Source organism: Protopterus annectens, chromosome 13.part0 (assembly GCF_019279795.1).
Source record: "Protopterus annectens isolate FY-2018-M chromosome 13.part0, PAN1.0, whole genome shotgun sequence".
In the NCBI taxonomy this organism is placed as follows: domain Eukaryota; kingdom Metazoa; phylum Chordata; order Ceratodontiformes; family Protopteridae; genus Protopterus; species Protopterus annectens.
The window spans coordinates 343,259,934-343,278,326 of NC_056747.1; the positions used below are offsets into that span (position 1 = coordinate 343,259,934).

Here is an 18,393-nt window from a genome sequence, read left to right on the forward strand (position 1 = left end):
GGCAAATCAGGCAAAGTTTGAGCCCTTCCAGAATACAGCTTCTAATACACTTTGCTGAATATCTGTTAAATTCGTTTTAAAATATAACAAAATCAAGTTCTTGTCCTCTCATGAAATTTATTTCTGTGTGTCACAATTACAATATATGAACATTTTTTAGGAAGACTGAGCTGAGGCGCTTCCGACATCCTAAGAAGTGACTAAACACTCTGGCTTGCACATTACAATGGCTGCTTTGCTTACACTACATATGCAAACAATCGCCACTTAGGGGCTTGTACATCCTTGTAAATCACTAGTAATGGGGGGAGGGGGGATCGTATGCTTCTGCTGGGTGAAATGTGAGGGGACAATACCCATCCAGCACTATAGTGTTGATATATCTTAAAATCACAACCCATACATGTACCTGATTTTGCCTCACATATTCGGTATTTTATAAAATTTGTGGTTTTCTGGTAAATCACTAAAGACTGCATTATTTAAATAATGAAAGACATTTGAGTTTTACGCTCAACATCCCTAAGAAAATGTATATTGCAAAACATGTTATTTTAGCAGCAGTTTAAGTAAGATCAATATTTCAAATTTGTCCTTGATTTTGGGCCTTAGATCCTCATTATTTTTTTTACTTTGCCTTTGAGTCATGATTTAAAAGGATGAGGAATATGTCCTCCATATTAAACATCACTATTAAACACACTTAAAAATACCTCTTAGGTCCCTGTTGAAATCATGTTGACGGCGCATTTCACCCTCTAGCTTAGTCCGCATGGTCTTCTCAAGGTTTTCTCTTTTAGTAGAAGACTTTACCAAGTTTTCATAAGCTTCTGAAACTCGCTGAATTTCACCTTCCAGCTAATTAAAAAAAAAATACAGGAACATATTTAAAATGTATTATTATTATTTTATTACTGCTAACTAATATAGCTAATATGATTAGCATATGAATTACTCACATTACCAACAATTGAAAATTAAGTGGAGAAGTTGGTAACCAAAGACTAGGACTCCAAATTCAAGTGGGTCATGGTGCCAGGGATCTGTCTGCATATTACTGCATGACTGCAACCAAAGTCAGCACTCAGTCTAGGATTAGATATAGCACTAAAATTATGGTTACAGCATATCTATTGAACATTGTCTGTCTAATAGGGCAGCTATGATAATACAACTTGTGTACAGCAACAAGGAAGAAAGTACACTTGTGTAAAATCTTACAATAACAATAGATGTCCTTCTCATCAGCGATGCAGTATTCTTAATTCTGGGGATCTCCTGCCCAGGGCAGCCTGACATTCGGCCAGTATACCAAAGTCTAATGATCTTGTATACATTGTATGTCACACATATGCCCCCGCACAGAATGTAGGGTATACAACATACGGACAGAGTTAGCCCAGAAAAGAACAGGCTCCACAGGACAAAGCAGTCCATACACATCCAGAAGTAAAAAGTGCAGTAGAAAAAGGGGAACTCTCAGCAAGAAGGGAATCCAAAACAAAAACCAGAACAAACAAGAGGGGATTGAAGGGAGGGAGTTAATACTGCAACAGTAAAGAGAAGGACATCTACTGTTATGGGAAGATTTTACACAACCGCACTATGTCCTTCGACATTAGTGTTGCAGCATTCTTTAGGGAGAAGAAAAACACTCGAGAAACAGAATGGGAAGTGGAATGCTGAGAAGAGCCCTCAACAAACCCATATAGAATGGTTCTAGCAAAACCTGCTCTGGCCGTAGAAACCATATCCAATTTGTAATGCTTAGTAAAAGTACGCACTGAAGACCAAGTAGCAGCTTCAAAGATGGAATTGGTGTCCAATTCCTTGAAGAAAGCACCATAAGAGCCAAATAGCCCCAGTGAAATGAGCTCTAACAGAAGCAGACAAAGATTTGCCATGAAAAGAATAACAAAAAGAAATGGCCTTAGATATCCAGGAGGAGATGGTTTGCTTAGGAAACATTCAAATCTAATGTCCTGGGATGAAAGGAAACAAAAAGTTGGTCTTACTTATGAATGCCCTTAGTTTTATCCAAATAGTACCTGAACGGTCTGTGTAAATCCAAGGCATGAAAGACCCTCTCACCAGCAGACTGAGAAGGGAAAAAAGACGGGAGTTGTGCCGACTGACTCACGGACAACTCATTTACTACCCAAGGATAACACAAGGATTAGTATGAAGGGACACCCTGTCCCTATGAAACAAACAAAAAAGGAAGAATGGCCATAAGTGTCTGGAACTCAGAAACCCTCCAAGCAGAAGTAAGATCTAGCAAGGAAACAGTCTCCTAGGTACAGTGCTGCAAAGAAGCAGAATCTGCAAGCACAAAAGGAGCCCGAGTCAATTTTTTCAAAACAAAATTAAGGTCCCAAAAAGAAGGAATAGGTTTCCTTGGAGGCCTAATATGCATGATGCCTTTAAGAAATTGTTTGACCTCAAAACAAGAAGCCAAATGAGAATTCAAAGGAAGGCCAACAGAAAAGGCTGATAAATGGGCCTTCACAGCAGAATAGACCAGGCCAGACTGCAGCAACTCTCATAAATAAGACAGGACCAAAGGGACCCCTACTGTAAAAGGGCCCTGGTTACAAGCATGGCACCAGACAGAAAATCTTTTCCATTTGGACATATAAGACTTAAGTTTGACAAACACCTTGCATTAACAATTAAAAAGGTTAACCTCAAACTAGGCACTCTCAATACGGCTAAATCGTATCTTACTGACCATGTCAGACTCACAACAGCCAGAACCCATCTTTTATCTTCCCTGCTTTACTGTTCACAAATATTTACCAATCTTCGCAAATCTGAACTGAATAGCCTTGAATCTTGCTATAACAAAATAGCCAGATTTGCTATTAATCAGTCTCAAAGTTCTCACCATTGCACTGCCCTTCCCCACCTGAAATGGCTACAGCTCCCTCGTCTGCTTACTCTTGACTCAGCTACTAACTGCCCATACAGTCTTATACAAACCTGACAACTGCCCAGCTCTATCTGACCTTATCCAACCCTACACTAACCTAAAATCTCTTAGGTCAATTGATAAAGTATTGTTGAAGGTTAAACAAAACCCAAAACTCACAAAGCATCTCCTTATGTTCACATATCATTGCCAAACACTGGAATTCTCTACCTCAGCATATTCTGTCCATCAATGATAAACATTCATTTAAACAGTCCCTAAAGGAATATTTCTCCAAACATAGGCGTTTTTCATGTTCTCCACCACACTAACTAATTTAACGCCTTACTGTCTAACTTCCTTCTCTCCATCGCTCTTTGTCAATATTTCTTGGCAATTGAGCCTTCTTAGCTTCATTTTGTATATACATTTTTTTTTGTTTTGTCTGTATGAATAGTATAAGCTTATTGTACTACCACTGTTATATGCTTTTAAATACAATATCAAGGAACTTGTGTTTGAACTCCTATTGTAATTCTGCAAATGTATAACTATGCAATCTTCCTTGGAGTTTTTATCCCCGGGTCTCCACTGAAAACGGGCTTCTGGCCCAGTCAGACACTACCTGGTTATCAAATGTAAATAAATAAAGATTTTCTGGTTGAGGGTTTCCTTGTCTCTTGGAAAATCCTGAACATGTTCTCAGAAAAGAGGTGCTTGAAAAGGATCAAAATCCTATCAACCACAGTGTTAGCTGAAGAGTGAACAAGTGAGGATGGATGAGAGACTCCTTGTTTTGTGTGAGGAGGTCCAACTGGTGAGGTAACTTGTGGTGATTGCCCCTGGCCAGATGCATTAAGAGGGGGAACCAGTGCTGTTATGACCAAAAAGGACTTATTAGAAAGATGTTTGGAGAGTCCAGATGAATCTTCTGCAGGACTCCTGGAAGTTGAGGAAGAGGAGGGAAAGCATAAAGAAACCTCCCCTTCCAAGGAAAAGAAAGGGTGTCAGTCTTCCATGACAGCTGGCATGGTACTCTGGAACAGAAGAGAGGGAGCTGCTTGTTCAGAGGGTAGGCAAAAATATCTACCCGAGGAATACCCCACCAATGGACAATGTCCAGAAACACGTCTCTGTGAAGTATCCATTTGTGAGCCTGTGTTTTGGACCTCCTCAGAGAGTCTGCCACTAGATTGTACTCTGAAGGAATATATATAGCCTGAAGAGTTAACTGATAACTCAGAGCCACCTCACAAGCCTGAAAAGCCATCCTGCAGTGCAGGTAAGATTTTGTGCCTCCTTGCTTGCTGACATAGCATATCACTTTTCTACTGTCTGTATATACCTTCAAGGGACCTGGACAGAACATGGAGTGAAAAGCTTGAATGGCCAGAATCAAAGCACTCATCTCTTCTATGTTGATATGGTTTGACTTGCAATTGGGGTGGGGTGGGGGCAGAAACCCTAAACTTTCAGTTGACCAAATGAAGCCCCACCCCCACCCCATGTCTGAGGCATCAGTGAACAGTTCCTGAGAAGGGAATGGAGGCTGAAAGGGTACGCTTAGGTTGAGAGCAAACTGCTGAATCCACCACTTGAATTCCTTCCTTAGGCAAGGAAAGAGAGGTACAGTGAAATCCAGGGGGTAGCAATGCTGCAACCAGACTGACTTGGGGTACCACAGAAGCTTCTGCATATGCAGTCTGGCAAGAAGGAACACTGGAATAGAAGATGCCATGAATCCCAGGGCCCAAAGAAACTCTCTGGCTGGCATGGCAGTCAGAGTAAAAAGAGAGTGAAATAAGGCCGTCAATGATAAAACCTTTGGAGGTGGAACAGAGGCCATCATTGGCACTGTATGAATCCTACATCCCAGATGCCCATGATCCTGAGAAGGATTCAGAATGCACTGTTGAAAGCTGATAGTGAACCCCAAACTTTGAAGAAGAGAGACAGTGAACTCTATATCCTGTAACAGGTGACTGGGAGAAGGCACCTGAAACAACAGGTTATCAAGATAAGGAAACATCTGAATGCCTTGAAGACTGCATAAAGCAATAACAAGAACTAAGCATTTCGTGAATACCCTTGGGACAGTAGAGATGTCAATGAGCAAAGCAGGGAACTGAAAATGAAAGGAAAAAACAGAGAAACACAAAATCTTCCTGAAAAGAGGGTGAATAAAAGGATATAACAGTAAGTATCTTTCAGATCCAAAGACATCAGAAAAGCCTGGCATATTAAAAGAAAAAACAGAGTTTGAAGAGAAAGCATCCGAAAAGAAGGGACCTTGAGAAAGGTGTTCAGCAGGGAGGAATCCAGAATAGGGTCTCCAAGCACCTACCTTTAGAGGAACCATTAACATTCTAGAACAAAAACCCTTTCCTAAATGGGAAGGGGGAACACGCTGAATGGTTTCTTGGTTCATCAGGAACCCTACGATTTCTGGGAAATGAGGAAATTGCTCTAGAGGAGGTTGAGGAATCCCTAAAAAAGGAGGTAGAGACTTCCATACCATGAAGTAACCCTGACGGATGATAGAACCTAACCGTCTGAAGTGTTAAGAAACACACTTGGAAGACAAAGGGACAAAGGAACCTGGTCTAAGACAAGGGGAGCAAACTGTCACAGGCAAGCAGGCTTATCGGATAAAAGAGGCTTCTGGGTCACAGAAATCTGAGAAGCCTTAGCAGAGGGAGTCTGCCTACCACCTTTCCTGCCCCTGGAAGCCTGGCAGGGTTGCATGCAAACAAAGGCAGATTTAGAAGGATAATTCTTCTGGAACTTAGGGATAGGAAAGACAAAAATATGTTAAGGACCTGCAAGGCTTTGACTTTCTCTTGAAGAGACTTAAACAGATCAACAGCAGCAACAGTCCCAAAAAGATGTTTATTATCCAAAGGAGCAGCCAACAACTTGGCCTTAATGTCCTCAGGCAAAGACTGGAGACAAAGCCAAGAATAATGCCTCAAGACAGACCCAAAAGTCACAGCCCTGGAAGAGGTATCATCAGCATCATAGCTACACTTAGAGTGGCGAGCCACTTGAGAAGCAGAAACTAAAATAGATAAGGCAGAAGATTTGCCTTCAGAATCAGGGAGGTCAGAAATAACCTGACAAGACTGAGCAATCAAGGCCAGAGCATACAGTACAGTTGTGTACACTTACCATAAATGTAGATGTTCAAGTGTATTCACTGTTGCAGTCATTACACTTGGGTTATCCTGCTAGCAGGCTACCCTCAGTCGGCCTGAATTCCAAAGTCTAGGTCCGGCATCGGGTGCTGTCACCTCTTCCCTGACGTCAGTACGCCAGGGGTATAAAAGATGCAGCCAACGCCATTTTCTTCAGTTTTTCTTGCCCCAGATGTCAGGTGCCCCCAAAAGGGTAGGCTAAAAATATGCCAATAAAACATGCATGCACCAAAATATATTATACCTTCATCTACAAGCAAATACACCACATAGGTTGTATAGATTAGAGAAGTGCAGATAAGTTCCAGCAAAGATATGGGGGATGGTGGGTGGGTAACCTGGACTGCAACAGTGAATACACTTGAACATCTACATTTATGGTAAGTGTACACAACTGTACTATGTTCTTAGTGTTTCACTGTTGCAGTCATTACACTTGGGTTCAATCCCAAAGCTATGTTTCGGAAGCTGGAGCTAAACAGCATTAGGAGCGGCTATGAGGCCCTGCAGAACAGCAGTGGCAAAGCCTGCCCTGGATTTAGAGTACAGTGGTAAATGATAGTGCTTTGAAAAGGTGTGCACTGAACTCCAGGTAGCAGCCTCTAAAATGTCTTTGGTTGGTACTCCCCTGAGGAAGGCTGCTGAAGTGGCTGCTGCTCTGGTTGAATGTGGCTTAATGCCTTAGGCACTGGCTTGCCATGTTGTGAATAGCAGAAACGAATGCAGTGGCCTATCCACTTTGAAATAGTCTGCTTTGAGATAGCCTTTCCTTGTGATCCTGCAGCATATGCCACTAGTAGTTGCTCTGTCTTTCTGAAAGCTTTGGTTCTGTTCAAGTAGAAGCGTAACTGTCTCTGTATGTCCAAAGAATGCAGAATTCTCTCCTCCTTATTCTGTGGGTTTGGATAAAAAGTAGGCAGATTAACAGTTTGGTTAAGGGCCACACTGGACACTACCTTAGGCATAAATGTCGGGTTTGTCCTCAGAGAAACCCTGTCTGGCTAAAAAATGATAAAAGGTTCCACAGCCATGAGTGCCTGTAGCTCTGAGACTCATCTTACAGAGGTTATTGCTAGGAGCAGAGCTGTTTTCCAAGATAAAAACTTTATATCAGCTGTTGCGGCTGGCTCAAAAGGAGGCAGGGTGAGTTTTTCCAAGACATAATTGAGGTCCCATGCAGGTATTGGTGATCTCCTTGGAGGCCTTAAGTTTTTGGCTCCTCTGTGGTACTGCCTTAACAAAGGATGAGAAAAGACTGGTGGCTCTGTATTATAATGAGCTGAAATGGCAGAGGCATGAATTTTAATTGATGACAAGGATAGGCCTTTGTTCAGCATCTCAGTTAAGTATTGCAAAATCTGAGGAAGATTTGGAACAGCTGTGTCAATTCCTTGTGCCTGGTTCCAAGCACAGAATCTCTTCCATTTTCCAGTGTAGGATTTTCTGGTACTAGGCTGCCTGGCCTCCAAAATGACATTCATCACAGCTTTAGTGAGAGGCCCATTTTGTATGACTACATTATCTGCCATGCTGCCAGATTTAAGGTCTTTAGTTGGCTGTGCAGGATCTGATTGTTTTGTTGGGATAGTAGATGAGGTATTTGAGGCAAGGTCCAAGCCAGGCATTGAGACAAGTTCCTTAGGATTGGATACCAGTACTGGCGGGGCCAGTCTGGGGAAATCAATATCATCTTTGGCTTCTCTTGTCTGACCTTTAGGAGTACCTTGGGGAGGAGAGGAGGTGGAGGAAAGGCATATACTGCTAAGCTTTTCCAGCTGAAAGATAGGGCATCCACTTTCCATGCTTGTCTGTGATAAGTCCTTGTGCAGAATCTTTTTAGTTGGTAGTTGTGAGGAGAGGCAAATAGATCTATATCCGGGCATCCCCATTTCCTTGTTATCATGCTGAAGACTTGTGGATCAAATTTCCACTCGTGGGGATCCATGAGGTTTCTGCTTAGTTCGTCTGCCAGAGTATTTATCTTTCCAGGCAGGAATTGTGCCTGCAGATTTACTTGGTAAGCAAATGCTGTGTCCCACAAAGTCATGGCTAGTCTGCAAAGGGGGTAAGAATGAGTGCCCCCTTGCTTGTTTACATACCACACGACCGTGGTGTTGTCTGTCTTTATCAGTAGTTGTCCCGGATGAAGTAGGTCCTCGAAGGCTGTCAGGGCATTCTGAACAGCCAGCATCTCTTTCTGATTGACATGCAGATGCATTTGGTTTGCGGACCATGTGCCCTGAATACATCTTCCTGCCATGTGGGCCCCCCCAGGCATAATCTGATGCATCCGTTGTTAATGTCTGACTGGCTGGGGGTAAAGTGAATGGTTGTCCCTTGCTCTGGAGACAAGCCTTCGCCCACCATCGAAACTCCTGTTGCAGGCAGGGAACGAGGGTAATTATTGTTTCCAGGCTGGGGCAATATTGAGTCCAAACACTTTTTAGGTACCATTGAAGTTTCCTCACATGCAGTCTCGCATATGGAATTAGTAGAATGCAGGACACCATGAAGCCCAAAGCCTGCATAATTTTTCTTGCAGATAACTGGGCCTTTGTTGCCAACAGGTTGAAATAGGTAGTCAGTTGCCTTTGTTTGTCTGGTGTGAGATAAGCCATCTGGGCAGTTGTATTTAAGCTTGCACCCAGAAATAATATCTCTTGAGAGGGTACTAGTTTTGATTTCTTTTCACTAACTGTGTACCCTAGGCCTGTTAGAAATCTCTTTACAAACGCCAGATGCTGTAGTAGAATGTCCTTGTTCTCTGCTTGAATGAGGCAGTCGTCCAAGTAAGGATATACTTGTATTCCTCTCTGTCTGCAGAATGCAATTACTGGTGCCAGGCACTTTGTGAAGACCCTGGGCGCAGTAGAAAAGTCAAAGGGCAGTGCAAAGAATTGGTAGTGCATTGAGCCAGCCTTGAATCCGAGATATCATCTGCATGTTTGTCTGATTGGGACATGCAGGTATGCCTCTTTTAGGTCTCAAGACACAAGCCAAGCCTTCTTGCCCAGCATGGGCAGAAGTTGCTGTAGAGTCAACATTTTGAATTTTGGTATATCCAGATATGTGTTTAGAATAGATAGGTCCAGTATTGGTCTCCAGGTCTTGTCCTTTCTTGGTACCAAGAACAGTCTTGAATAAAATCCTTGTCCCTGCTCTTGCTCTGGTACTTGTTGAATGGCCCTCATGTCCATGAGGGATGAGACTTGCTTTTGTGCCTCTGCCCATAGATGTTTTGGCAGGTCTGGCCAACCGTTTGTCCTTGGCAGTGTATGGAAGTGAAACTTGTAGCCTTGTGACACTATGTCTAGGACCCATTTGTCCTGAGTTATTATGTGCCAATTCTGAGAAAAAAGTGCTAGTTTTCCCCCTAAAGGTGCTGCCAGAAGATAAGTGCTTGGTGCAGGCAGGGGGGAAGTCATTGGGACTGTTTCCTATATGGCTGTGATTTGTCTTCTCCACTTTTGGAGGTAGAAGCAACCCACTGTCTAGACCTGTATGAACCTTGGGGCTGGGATCTCCCTCTTGGGCGTCTGTATCTGCCCCTTTGTGGTCTGTCTGACACTGCAAAGGACCAATTCTTTGTAGGCCAGTGTCTGCTAAATCTTGAAGGCTGTACATGTAAGAAATTTTTAACCGCTTGCATAGATTTAGCTTTGTCCTCCATTTTCTTTAACACCTCTTCTGCTTTAACACCAAACAAGGTATCATGCTGTAATGGAGCATCTAATAATTTTGCTTCGACATGATCAGGCAGATTTTGTTCCTTTAACCAAGCATGCCTCCTGATGACAGAACCCATAACAGCAGCCCTGCAGGAGGCCTTCAAAGAATCAAAACCACATTGCAAAGTATGCTTTCCAACTTGTTCAGCTGCATGCAATAAATCCTGAATTTCTTTGTTTTCTGCATATTCAGAATTTATCAATATTTTCTGTTTAAGCAGTGACATAATATATTGCTGGTATTTGAGCATATGAAAATGACAATTTAAAGCCCTTATAGCCAAGGTAGCAGAAATGTAAATCTTTTTTCCCCATCTGTCCAGTGCCCTAGAATCCCTGTCAGAGGGGGTAGGGTTTTTTACAGCGGAAGCCTTGACACCTTTGGGACCCTGAGAGATAGTTTCTGGGTCAGCAGCAGGTTTTTTGAAAAGGAATTTATGAGAGACAGGAACCCTGTAGTACCTGTCCGGCTTAACAGGAGCTGGAGGTAAGGAGTCAGGGGTCAGACTGGACTCTGAAAATACATCATCTACAATGTCTAACACAGGTGGAATAGCTAGGGGACTGTGTTGTGGTAGTAAAAGGAAGTCTCTGAGCCTTTTCTTAGATTCTGAAAAATCTTGGCTCTCCCAGTGGAAATGCTCCCTCATGGTATGCAAGGTTTCCCCAAAAGAGTAATCCTCAGGAGGAGAGGCTGAAGGGATAGATTCTTCAGCATCAGAATCCTCATAGGGAGGAAGAGAGTTATTCCTGATCAGAAGAGGAATCAGATGAAATGGAAACCTGATCTGAAGATTCATATTCTGTCTCTTGCCTAGGCCTTTTATCAGGTGGGGGATGGGAACCCCTGATCAAAGTAATTAAGTCTTCAGCCATTTTGAGCATCTGTTTTTTTGGCATGCAGGCCTGTCCATGAGGCTTTTGCACTTGTTTCTTTGTCTTTAAAGGTGCTTTAGCCTTTGAAGCTGAAGTCGTTTTAATGTATAATTGAGTAGATCTGAAAACACCCTCAGAAGCCGATGCCTGCTCAGCGGCTCCGGACCCATCTGAGGGAATAGTCTCTGAAGGACCAATACCTTGAGCTTCCAGTGGCCTAGTTGACTCCACGTGGGAGTCGGTAGCAGCCCGCGGGTCTAAAGTAGCGGGTGTCAGGGGCTGTAAAGGCGCCTCACTGAAAACCGGTGAACTGGTGATTGGCTTAGAAGAAGCCTCATCATCGGTTTTGGACCTCGGATGCCTGTCCTTTTCTTTTTCTTTGTGTTTCTTGTGAATTCCGGTAGTCGGATGGCTATCCAACGACATCGTATAATTAAATCTTCTGCCAAAATAGTGTAATGCAAAATCGTACCGATGCTCAATAGTGCGTAGGTTAAATCTAGCACAAAACCAACAACTAGCATACAGTAAGAATGAAAGTCCTTATGAGGTATTTGATTCCCACAAGAAATACAATTAATAACTTTTTCTGACATCGGTCTGGAGCAAGAAAAAAGTTTCCCCAACGGGGTACTTGGCTTTTAATGAAGACTTCGGATCTGAAATTTGAATACGAAAATCTCAGGAGTCGGCCGACCGGCACTTGCGAACTGCTTATGCTTCGGGCACCGCGTGGCAAGAAAGACTGAAGAAAATGGCATCAGCTGCATCTTTTATACCCCTGGCGCACTGACGTCAGGAAAGAGGTGACAGCAACCGACGCCAGACCTAGACTTTGGAATTCAGGCCGACTGAGGGTAGCCTGCCAGCAGGATAACCCAAGTGTAATGACTGCAACAGTGAAACACGAAGAACATCTGGTCATGTGGGTCTGGTAATTAATAGTCCTAAAGGCCAAAGTAGAAGCAGTGTAAACTTTCTTATCAATCCACTCTATTGCCCCTACTGTCCTTATCAAAAGGCAAAAGTTTGGAATAGGGCATGAGCTTGGAAGGTTTATCAGAAGGGACTGACACCACAGCAGGATCAGCAGAAGGATATTTAAATAAAAAATGACAATCCTCAGGAATTTTATTGAACATATCAGGTTTTCTTAAGAGCAGGAGGCTGAGAATCAGGAGACCCCCAAGCAGCAGTGAAAGTCTATAACAAGGCAGCCAACACAGTAGGAAATGCAGATAGTTTAGGGGTATAGACCTGAAGCAACTCATAATATCTCCTCTGAGAAAAGAACCCAGCTTAATGTATTCCATCATCCTAGCAATTGTGTCCCCAAAAGAGACTCAGGGCTAACAGATTCCTACTCATCAGCACCATAAGCCAAAGGTGAAGGCATCTGTGAAGAATAGGGCAAAGACACCTCATCGGACTCTGAAACTTTATCTGAGGAATCTAGTTCCCTAAGCCATTTAGAAAGGGTAGAAGTCCATGGAGGAACAGGCACTAAACTCTCTTGAGGCTTCAGGACAATCAAGGCAAAAAACAAGCCCTTAGTAAACTCTTGCCATTCCTTTTGAGAATCCTTATTAAGATGGACAGAAACATGTCCCTTCCAAGAAAAGACAAAAGACAAGAGCATCAGCCATAACAAATATCAGAGATTCTGAAACTTGGCAAGATTTGATAAGAAAACCCGAAATCCCCTCCCTGATCAGCATCTGCAGAATCCCTCTAGAACCCTCCAAGAAAATCAGCTGTAGTTCCCCCTCAATGTCCAGAACAGATGCCTACAAGCTGTGAAAAGACAGATCCATGCCGGTCTCCAACAGGGTCAAAGGAGAAGAATTTACAGCGCTATTACCAGCTTCTAGAGGGACGTCTGGTGGAGGTTGGACAGCTAAAGAATCCATCCGTGATTTCTTGGCCTTCTTTCTACCTAGGGGGAGTATCTCGGGGCTAAAAGATTGTGCCATGTTACCCTTGGCTTACTGTTTAAGCAGCTGGTTTTCACAATAAATGGCCAGGGAAGACTAACGGCTACTGAGTGTCTTAGGCTAAAATGCCTTATAGATATTACAAGAGGTGTGGCCTTGGGAAGCACCCACACAAAAGAAACACTGTTCTTGTCAATCCTTATGGGGGCTGCCTCCCATACTGACATTTTCCCTTTTTGGATGACATAAAAACTTCTTCTTCTTCTTCTTCTTTCAGCTTTTCCTGGTTAGGGGTCAACACAGCGGATCACCTGTCCGCTCATGAATGGCAGTGGAGTTTTACGATGTCGAGTTGCCAGCCCGGAGCCCAACCTGCGACAGAAGGCACACACATGCATACACTCACATCTAGGGCCGATTTAGAGTGTCCAGTCCGCCTACAGCATGTCTTTGGGATGTGGGAGGAAAACAGATCACCCAGAGGAAAATCACGCAACCACAGGGAGGACATGCAAGCTCCGCACAGAAGGCGCCCCAGCCGAGCATCAAGCCAGAGAACCTCTTGCTGTGAGGCGGCAACGCTATTCGCTGCACCACCGCGGCCGCCCTCTTGGATGGCATAAAAACTGTGTAAGCAAAATATATAATAAACAACCCCAACGGGGCACTTATCTGACAGCTAGGTATTCAACACAGCAACAAGGCATTCAGACTAGTGAGCAATAATGGCATTTGGAATGGCAGCAAAGAAGTTCTAGGTAGTTTCATCCATGTCACTTTTATGCCCTACATTCTGTGCGCGGAGCATGTGTGTGACGTATGATGCATACAAGATCATTAGGTTTTGGTATACTGGCCAAACGCCAGGCTGCCCTAGGTGGGAGATCTCTAATGTTAATACTGCAACACTGATACAAAGATCATAGATTGCTACCCCTTTAAGCCAAACACTGCTGTAAGAAAAGAATAAAACTATGAGAACAAAACTTCCAACATATGTCACTACAAATTCTAAATGTTTTCATCCTCAGCTTTTACATCAGATAAATTTTAAACATTATATATGTATTAAGAGATAAAGAACAAGTGTAAGAACTTTCTTTAACAGTAGACATTTAAATGGATCACTATTACAGTAAATGCTGGCAGATGGCACAAATCCTGCCATGCATACCGCAAAGCTTAGGAGCTCTTTCCCCACGTGCTGTGTGTCTGATCATAGACCTTAGCACAACAGCTGCATGCTGGTACTTAAGGGACATACAAGTGCGAAAATCCACAAAGATTTCTTGCCCAAGGTAGTCAACACAGGCAATGAGGACAGACTCTGGTAAAGTTTATAAAAATAAAGGGGGGATGACAGATAGGTATTCCAACTCAGCCAAAGAGAAAAAGGAAATTATAGAAAAAAAAGGGAATGGGGAGAGGGTACATATACTGCAACAGTGATGCATTTGAACATCAACTGTTATGGTAAGGTCCTATGCAATTGGACGACTGTTGTTTGTCTTTCGGCTTTTCCCGGTTAGGGGTCACCACAGCGGAACCCCAGTTCGCTAATGATTGGCAGGAGATTTTCACGAACGCCGAGGTGCCAGCTCGATGTCCAACCTTGGATGAAGGCATGCCCATTTACACAATGCTCATTATTAAATCAATGTTGCAGTAATGCTGACAGATGGAATGATTCCCAAAGCTTTAAGTAAAGTACAGTTGTGTATAGTTACCATAAATGTAGATGTTTGAGTGTATTCACTGTTGCAGTCATCACACTTGGGTTATCCTGCCAGGGGTAGGCCTCAGTCAGCCCAAATACCAGAGGCTTAGTATTTCTGCGTCAGTTGCTGTAACTTCACGACTGACGTCAGGTGGTCAATGGTATAAAGCAGGCAGCCAGTGCCATTACATCAGTTTTTCTTGCCCCAAATGTCAGGTTCCCCCCAAATAGGTAGCTAAGTTATGGTGGAATAACACCACCAGTAGAAAGTAAATACCAGTAGCCCTGTAATGAGTGAGGAAGAGAGAGAGAATGAGACAAGTGGGCTGGAGGGTGGGAAACCAGGACTGCAACAGTGAATACACTCGAACATCTACATTTATGGTAAATGTACAAAACTGTACTATGTCCTTTGTGTTTCACTGCTGCAGTCTTCACACTTCGGTTGATTCCCAAAGCTGAAGAATGGTTGGAGGCAGTCAAGAAGAGTTGGGGCTGGCTAGCATGCCCTGCACGACTGTGGTTGCAAAGGCTGCCCTGGATTTGGAAAGAATAGGCAGGTGGTAATGCTTGGTGAAGGTATGAACAGAACTCCATGTTGCCGCTTCCAGAATGTCCCTGGTAGAGACTCCTCTGAGAAAGGCTGTAGAGGTTGAAGTTGCCCTGGTGGAATGTGTTCTGACCTCCTGTGGGGGTGGTTTTCCATGATGTTTGTAACATAAATGGATACAGTGTGTTATCCATTTGGAGATGGTTTATTTTGATAGGGCCTTGCCCTCTGCCCCTGGTGCAAAGCTGACTAGTAAATGGTCAGATTTCCTAAAGGGCTTAGTCCTATCCAGGTAGAACCTGAGCTGTCTGTGCACATCTAAAGAGTGCAGGATCCTTTTCCCCTTATTTTGAGGTTTAGGGAAAAAGGTGGGCAAATGAATAGATTGGTTGAGAGCCACACTGGACACCACTTTAGGCATGAAAGCTGGGTTAGTCCTGAGGGAGACCCTGTCAGCATGGAAAATTATGAAGGGTTCTACAGCCATAAGTGCTTGTAGCTCAGACACTCTTCTAGCTGAAGTGATGGCCAAAAGTAAGGTTGTTTTCCAAGAGAGGAATTGTAACTCTGCTGAAGCTGCAGGCTCAAGGGGGGGGGGACATGAGCTTTTCCAACACAAAGTTAATGTCCCAAGCAAGGGTAGGGGCTCTTCCTGGTGGCCTTAAGTTGCTAGTCCCTCTCAGGAACTGCTTGATGAGAGGGTGTGAGAAGAGAGGTGGCTCAGTGCTGTAATGTGCAGAGATGGCAGAGGCATGGATTTTAATGGAAGAGAAGGAAAGGCCCCTGTGGAGTAGGTCTGCTAGGTAATCCAGGATGAGAGGTAAGGATGGCTGTGCTGTGTCAGCTCCTTTAGTCTGGATTCAGGAACAATATCTTTTCCACTTGTCAGCATAGGATTTTCTAGTACTGGGTCATCTGGCTTCACGTACAACATCCAGGACCTGCTTGCTTAGGCTGGCCACAGAAGGAGAAGTCAAGGAATAAGCCAGGCTGCCAGGTTCAGGGTGTGCAATTCTGGATGCAAGAACTCTCCCTCCTGCTGAGTCAGGAGAGTTGGAATGTGAGGGAAGTGCGCAGTAGTGGGTACCAGTGTTGGCGTGGCCAGTCTGGGGCAATCAGGATTGCCCTTGGTCTCTCCTCCCTTATTCTGAGTAGTACTCTTGTAAGAGGAAGGGGGGGGGGATGCATAGATCGAGAGGTTCCCCAGTGGAGGGACAGGGCATCCACTTTCCAGGCCATGCTGTAAGGTTCCCTGGTGCAAAATTTGCTGAGCTGGTGGTTGTAGAGGGAGGCAAATAGGTCCACCTTCAGGGTACCCCATTTCTGGGTCACAAAGCTAAAGATGTTGTGGTTTAATTGCCAATCATGTGGGTCTAGGATTTCTGCTTACATTGTCTGCCAGAGAGTTTTGGTTGCCTGGCAGGAATTGGGCTTGCAGGTGAATATGCATGGCTGAGGCCGTGTTCCAAAGGGTCATGGCTAGCCTGCAGTGGGTAGGAGTAGGTTCCCCCCTGTTTGTTGATGTACCACATCACTGTGGTGTTGTCAGTTTTGATTAGAAGACGCCCTGGAGAGGGTAGGGATCTGAAAGCTGTTAGAGTGTGCTGAACAGCTAGCATCTCATTCTGGTTGATGTGCAGGTGAATCTGATTTGGGCTCCAGTGGCCCTGAATGCACCTGCCGTCAAGATGTGCACCCCAGGCATAGTCTGATGCATCTGTGGTTAGGTCTGGGCGGTATGGGGTTGTGTAAAGGGAAGTCCCTTGTTGTGGTTGCATGCTGCTGCCCACCAAAGGAACTCTTTCCTTAGACAAGGCATCATAGGTATAATAGCTTCCAGGTCCTTAGAATGTTGGCACCAAAGACTTTTTAAGTACCACTGAAGTTTCCTCATATGCAGTCTGGCATATGGAATTAGTAGAAAGCAGGAGACCATAAAACCTAGAGCTTGCAGGATTTTCCTTGAGGATAACTGGGTTCTGGTGGCCATTTGAGAGAAGTAGCCTGTCAGATGGGCTTGTTTTTCTTGAGTAAGGAATGCCATCTGGGATGCTGTGTCCAAGCTTGCTCCTAGGAATACATTTTTTTGAGTGGGGACTAGTTTGGATTTCTTTTCGTTAATAGTGTACCCCAGTGAGATTAGAGAGGTCCTTTACAATTGTCAGGTGCTGCAACAGCTTTTCCTGACTGTCCGCCTGAATCAGGCAGTCGTCCAAGTAGGATTAAATTTGAATATTTCTTTGTCTGCAAAAGGCAAAGGCTGGAGCCAGGCATTTTGTGAAAACTCTGGGAGCAGTGGATAAGCCAAAGGGAAGTTCAGGGAATTGATAATGTATAGATCCTGCCCTGAAATGCAGATATTTCCTGCAGGAGTCCCTGATTGGGATATGCAGATAGGCCTCCTTTAGGTCAAGGTTGGCTAACCAGGCATCTTTAGACAGCATAGGAAGAATCTGCTGTAGGGTGCGCATTTTGAATTTTGATAGCACCAGGAAGGTGTTTAGAATGGACAGATCTAAGATTGGGTGCCAGGTGTCACCTTTTCTGGGTATTAGGAAAAGTCTGGAATAAAAACCTTGGCCCGTCTGTTCTGCAGGAACAGGCTGAATTGCCCTTATGTACATAAGGGACTGAACTTGATTTTGTGCCTCTGCCCACTGGTTTGGAGGAATATCTGTGAACCCTTTTGGGGTTGGCAGCATGTGGAAATAAAATTTGTATCCCTGGGATACTATGTTGAGGACCCATCAATCGTTGGTGATGGAGGCCTAGTTTTTTGCATGGTAGGCAAGTTTTCCTCCTAGGGGCACAAGCAATTGGGCAGAGGTGAGGAGCTGAGAAGTCATTGTGAATTCTTTTCATAAAGGGTGGCTTAGCACTCCCTGTTTTAGAAGTGAAGGTACTCCATTGCTTAGATCTCTGCATGCCCTGAGATTGTTGTCTGGGGGGGGGGGGTCTGCTTCTCCTATGTCTAGTCTGAGGTGGCCTTGAGGGGGCTGGAAAGGACCAATGTTTTGAGGGGCAATGCCTACTGAATCTTGGAGGCTGTACTTGTAAAAAATCTTTGACTGTCTGCATAGACTTAGCTTTTTCTTCCATCTTTTTTAAAACCTCTTCTGCTTTGGTGTCAAATTGTCTTTATTCAGAGGTGCGTCCAATAATTATGAATGACATGGTCTTGGCAAGGTCTGTTCCTTAAGCCAGGCATGCCTTCTAAGTACAGAACCTGTGACTCCTGCCCTGCAAAATGCTTCTAGGGTGTCAAACCCACATTGCAGGATATGTTTGCTGACTTGGCTTGCAGAATCCATAAGCTCCTGTAAATATTTATTTTCTGCACAGACAGGGAAGGTAGATATTTTTTGCTTAATAAGTTCTATAGTATGTTGCGGGTAATTCAGCATGTGGAACTGACAATTTAATGCTCTAATGGCAAGAGCTGCAGAGGTGTATACTTCTTCACCCCATCTTTCTAACGCTCGG

The 18,393-nt window shown here is 44.0% G+C and overlaps 1 protein-coding gene across 2 annotated transcripts in view; it reads right to left on the bottom strand.

Moving 5' to 3' along the window:
* AMOT (angiomotin) overlaps positions 1-18,393 on the bottom strand; it is a 1,515,905-nt gene that overhangs the window by 771,983 nt on the left and 725,529 nt on the right. For both annotated transcript variants that reach the window (XM_044053958.1, XM_044053957.1), the window contains one exon: positions 714-858. In XM_044053958.1, coding sequence (XP_043909893.1) covers positions 714-858 — 145 coding nt within the window. The remainder of the gene's footprint in view (positions 1-713; positions 859-18,393) is intronic.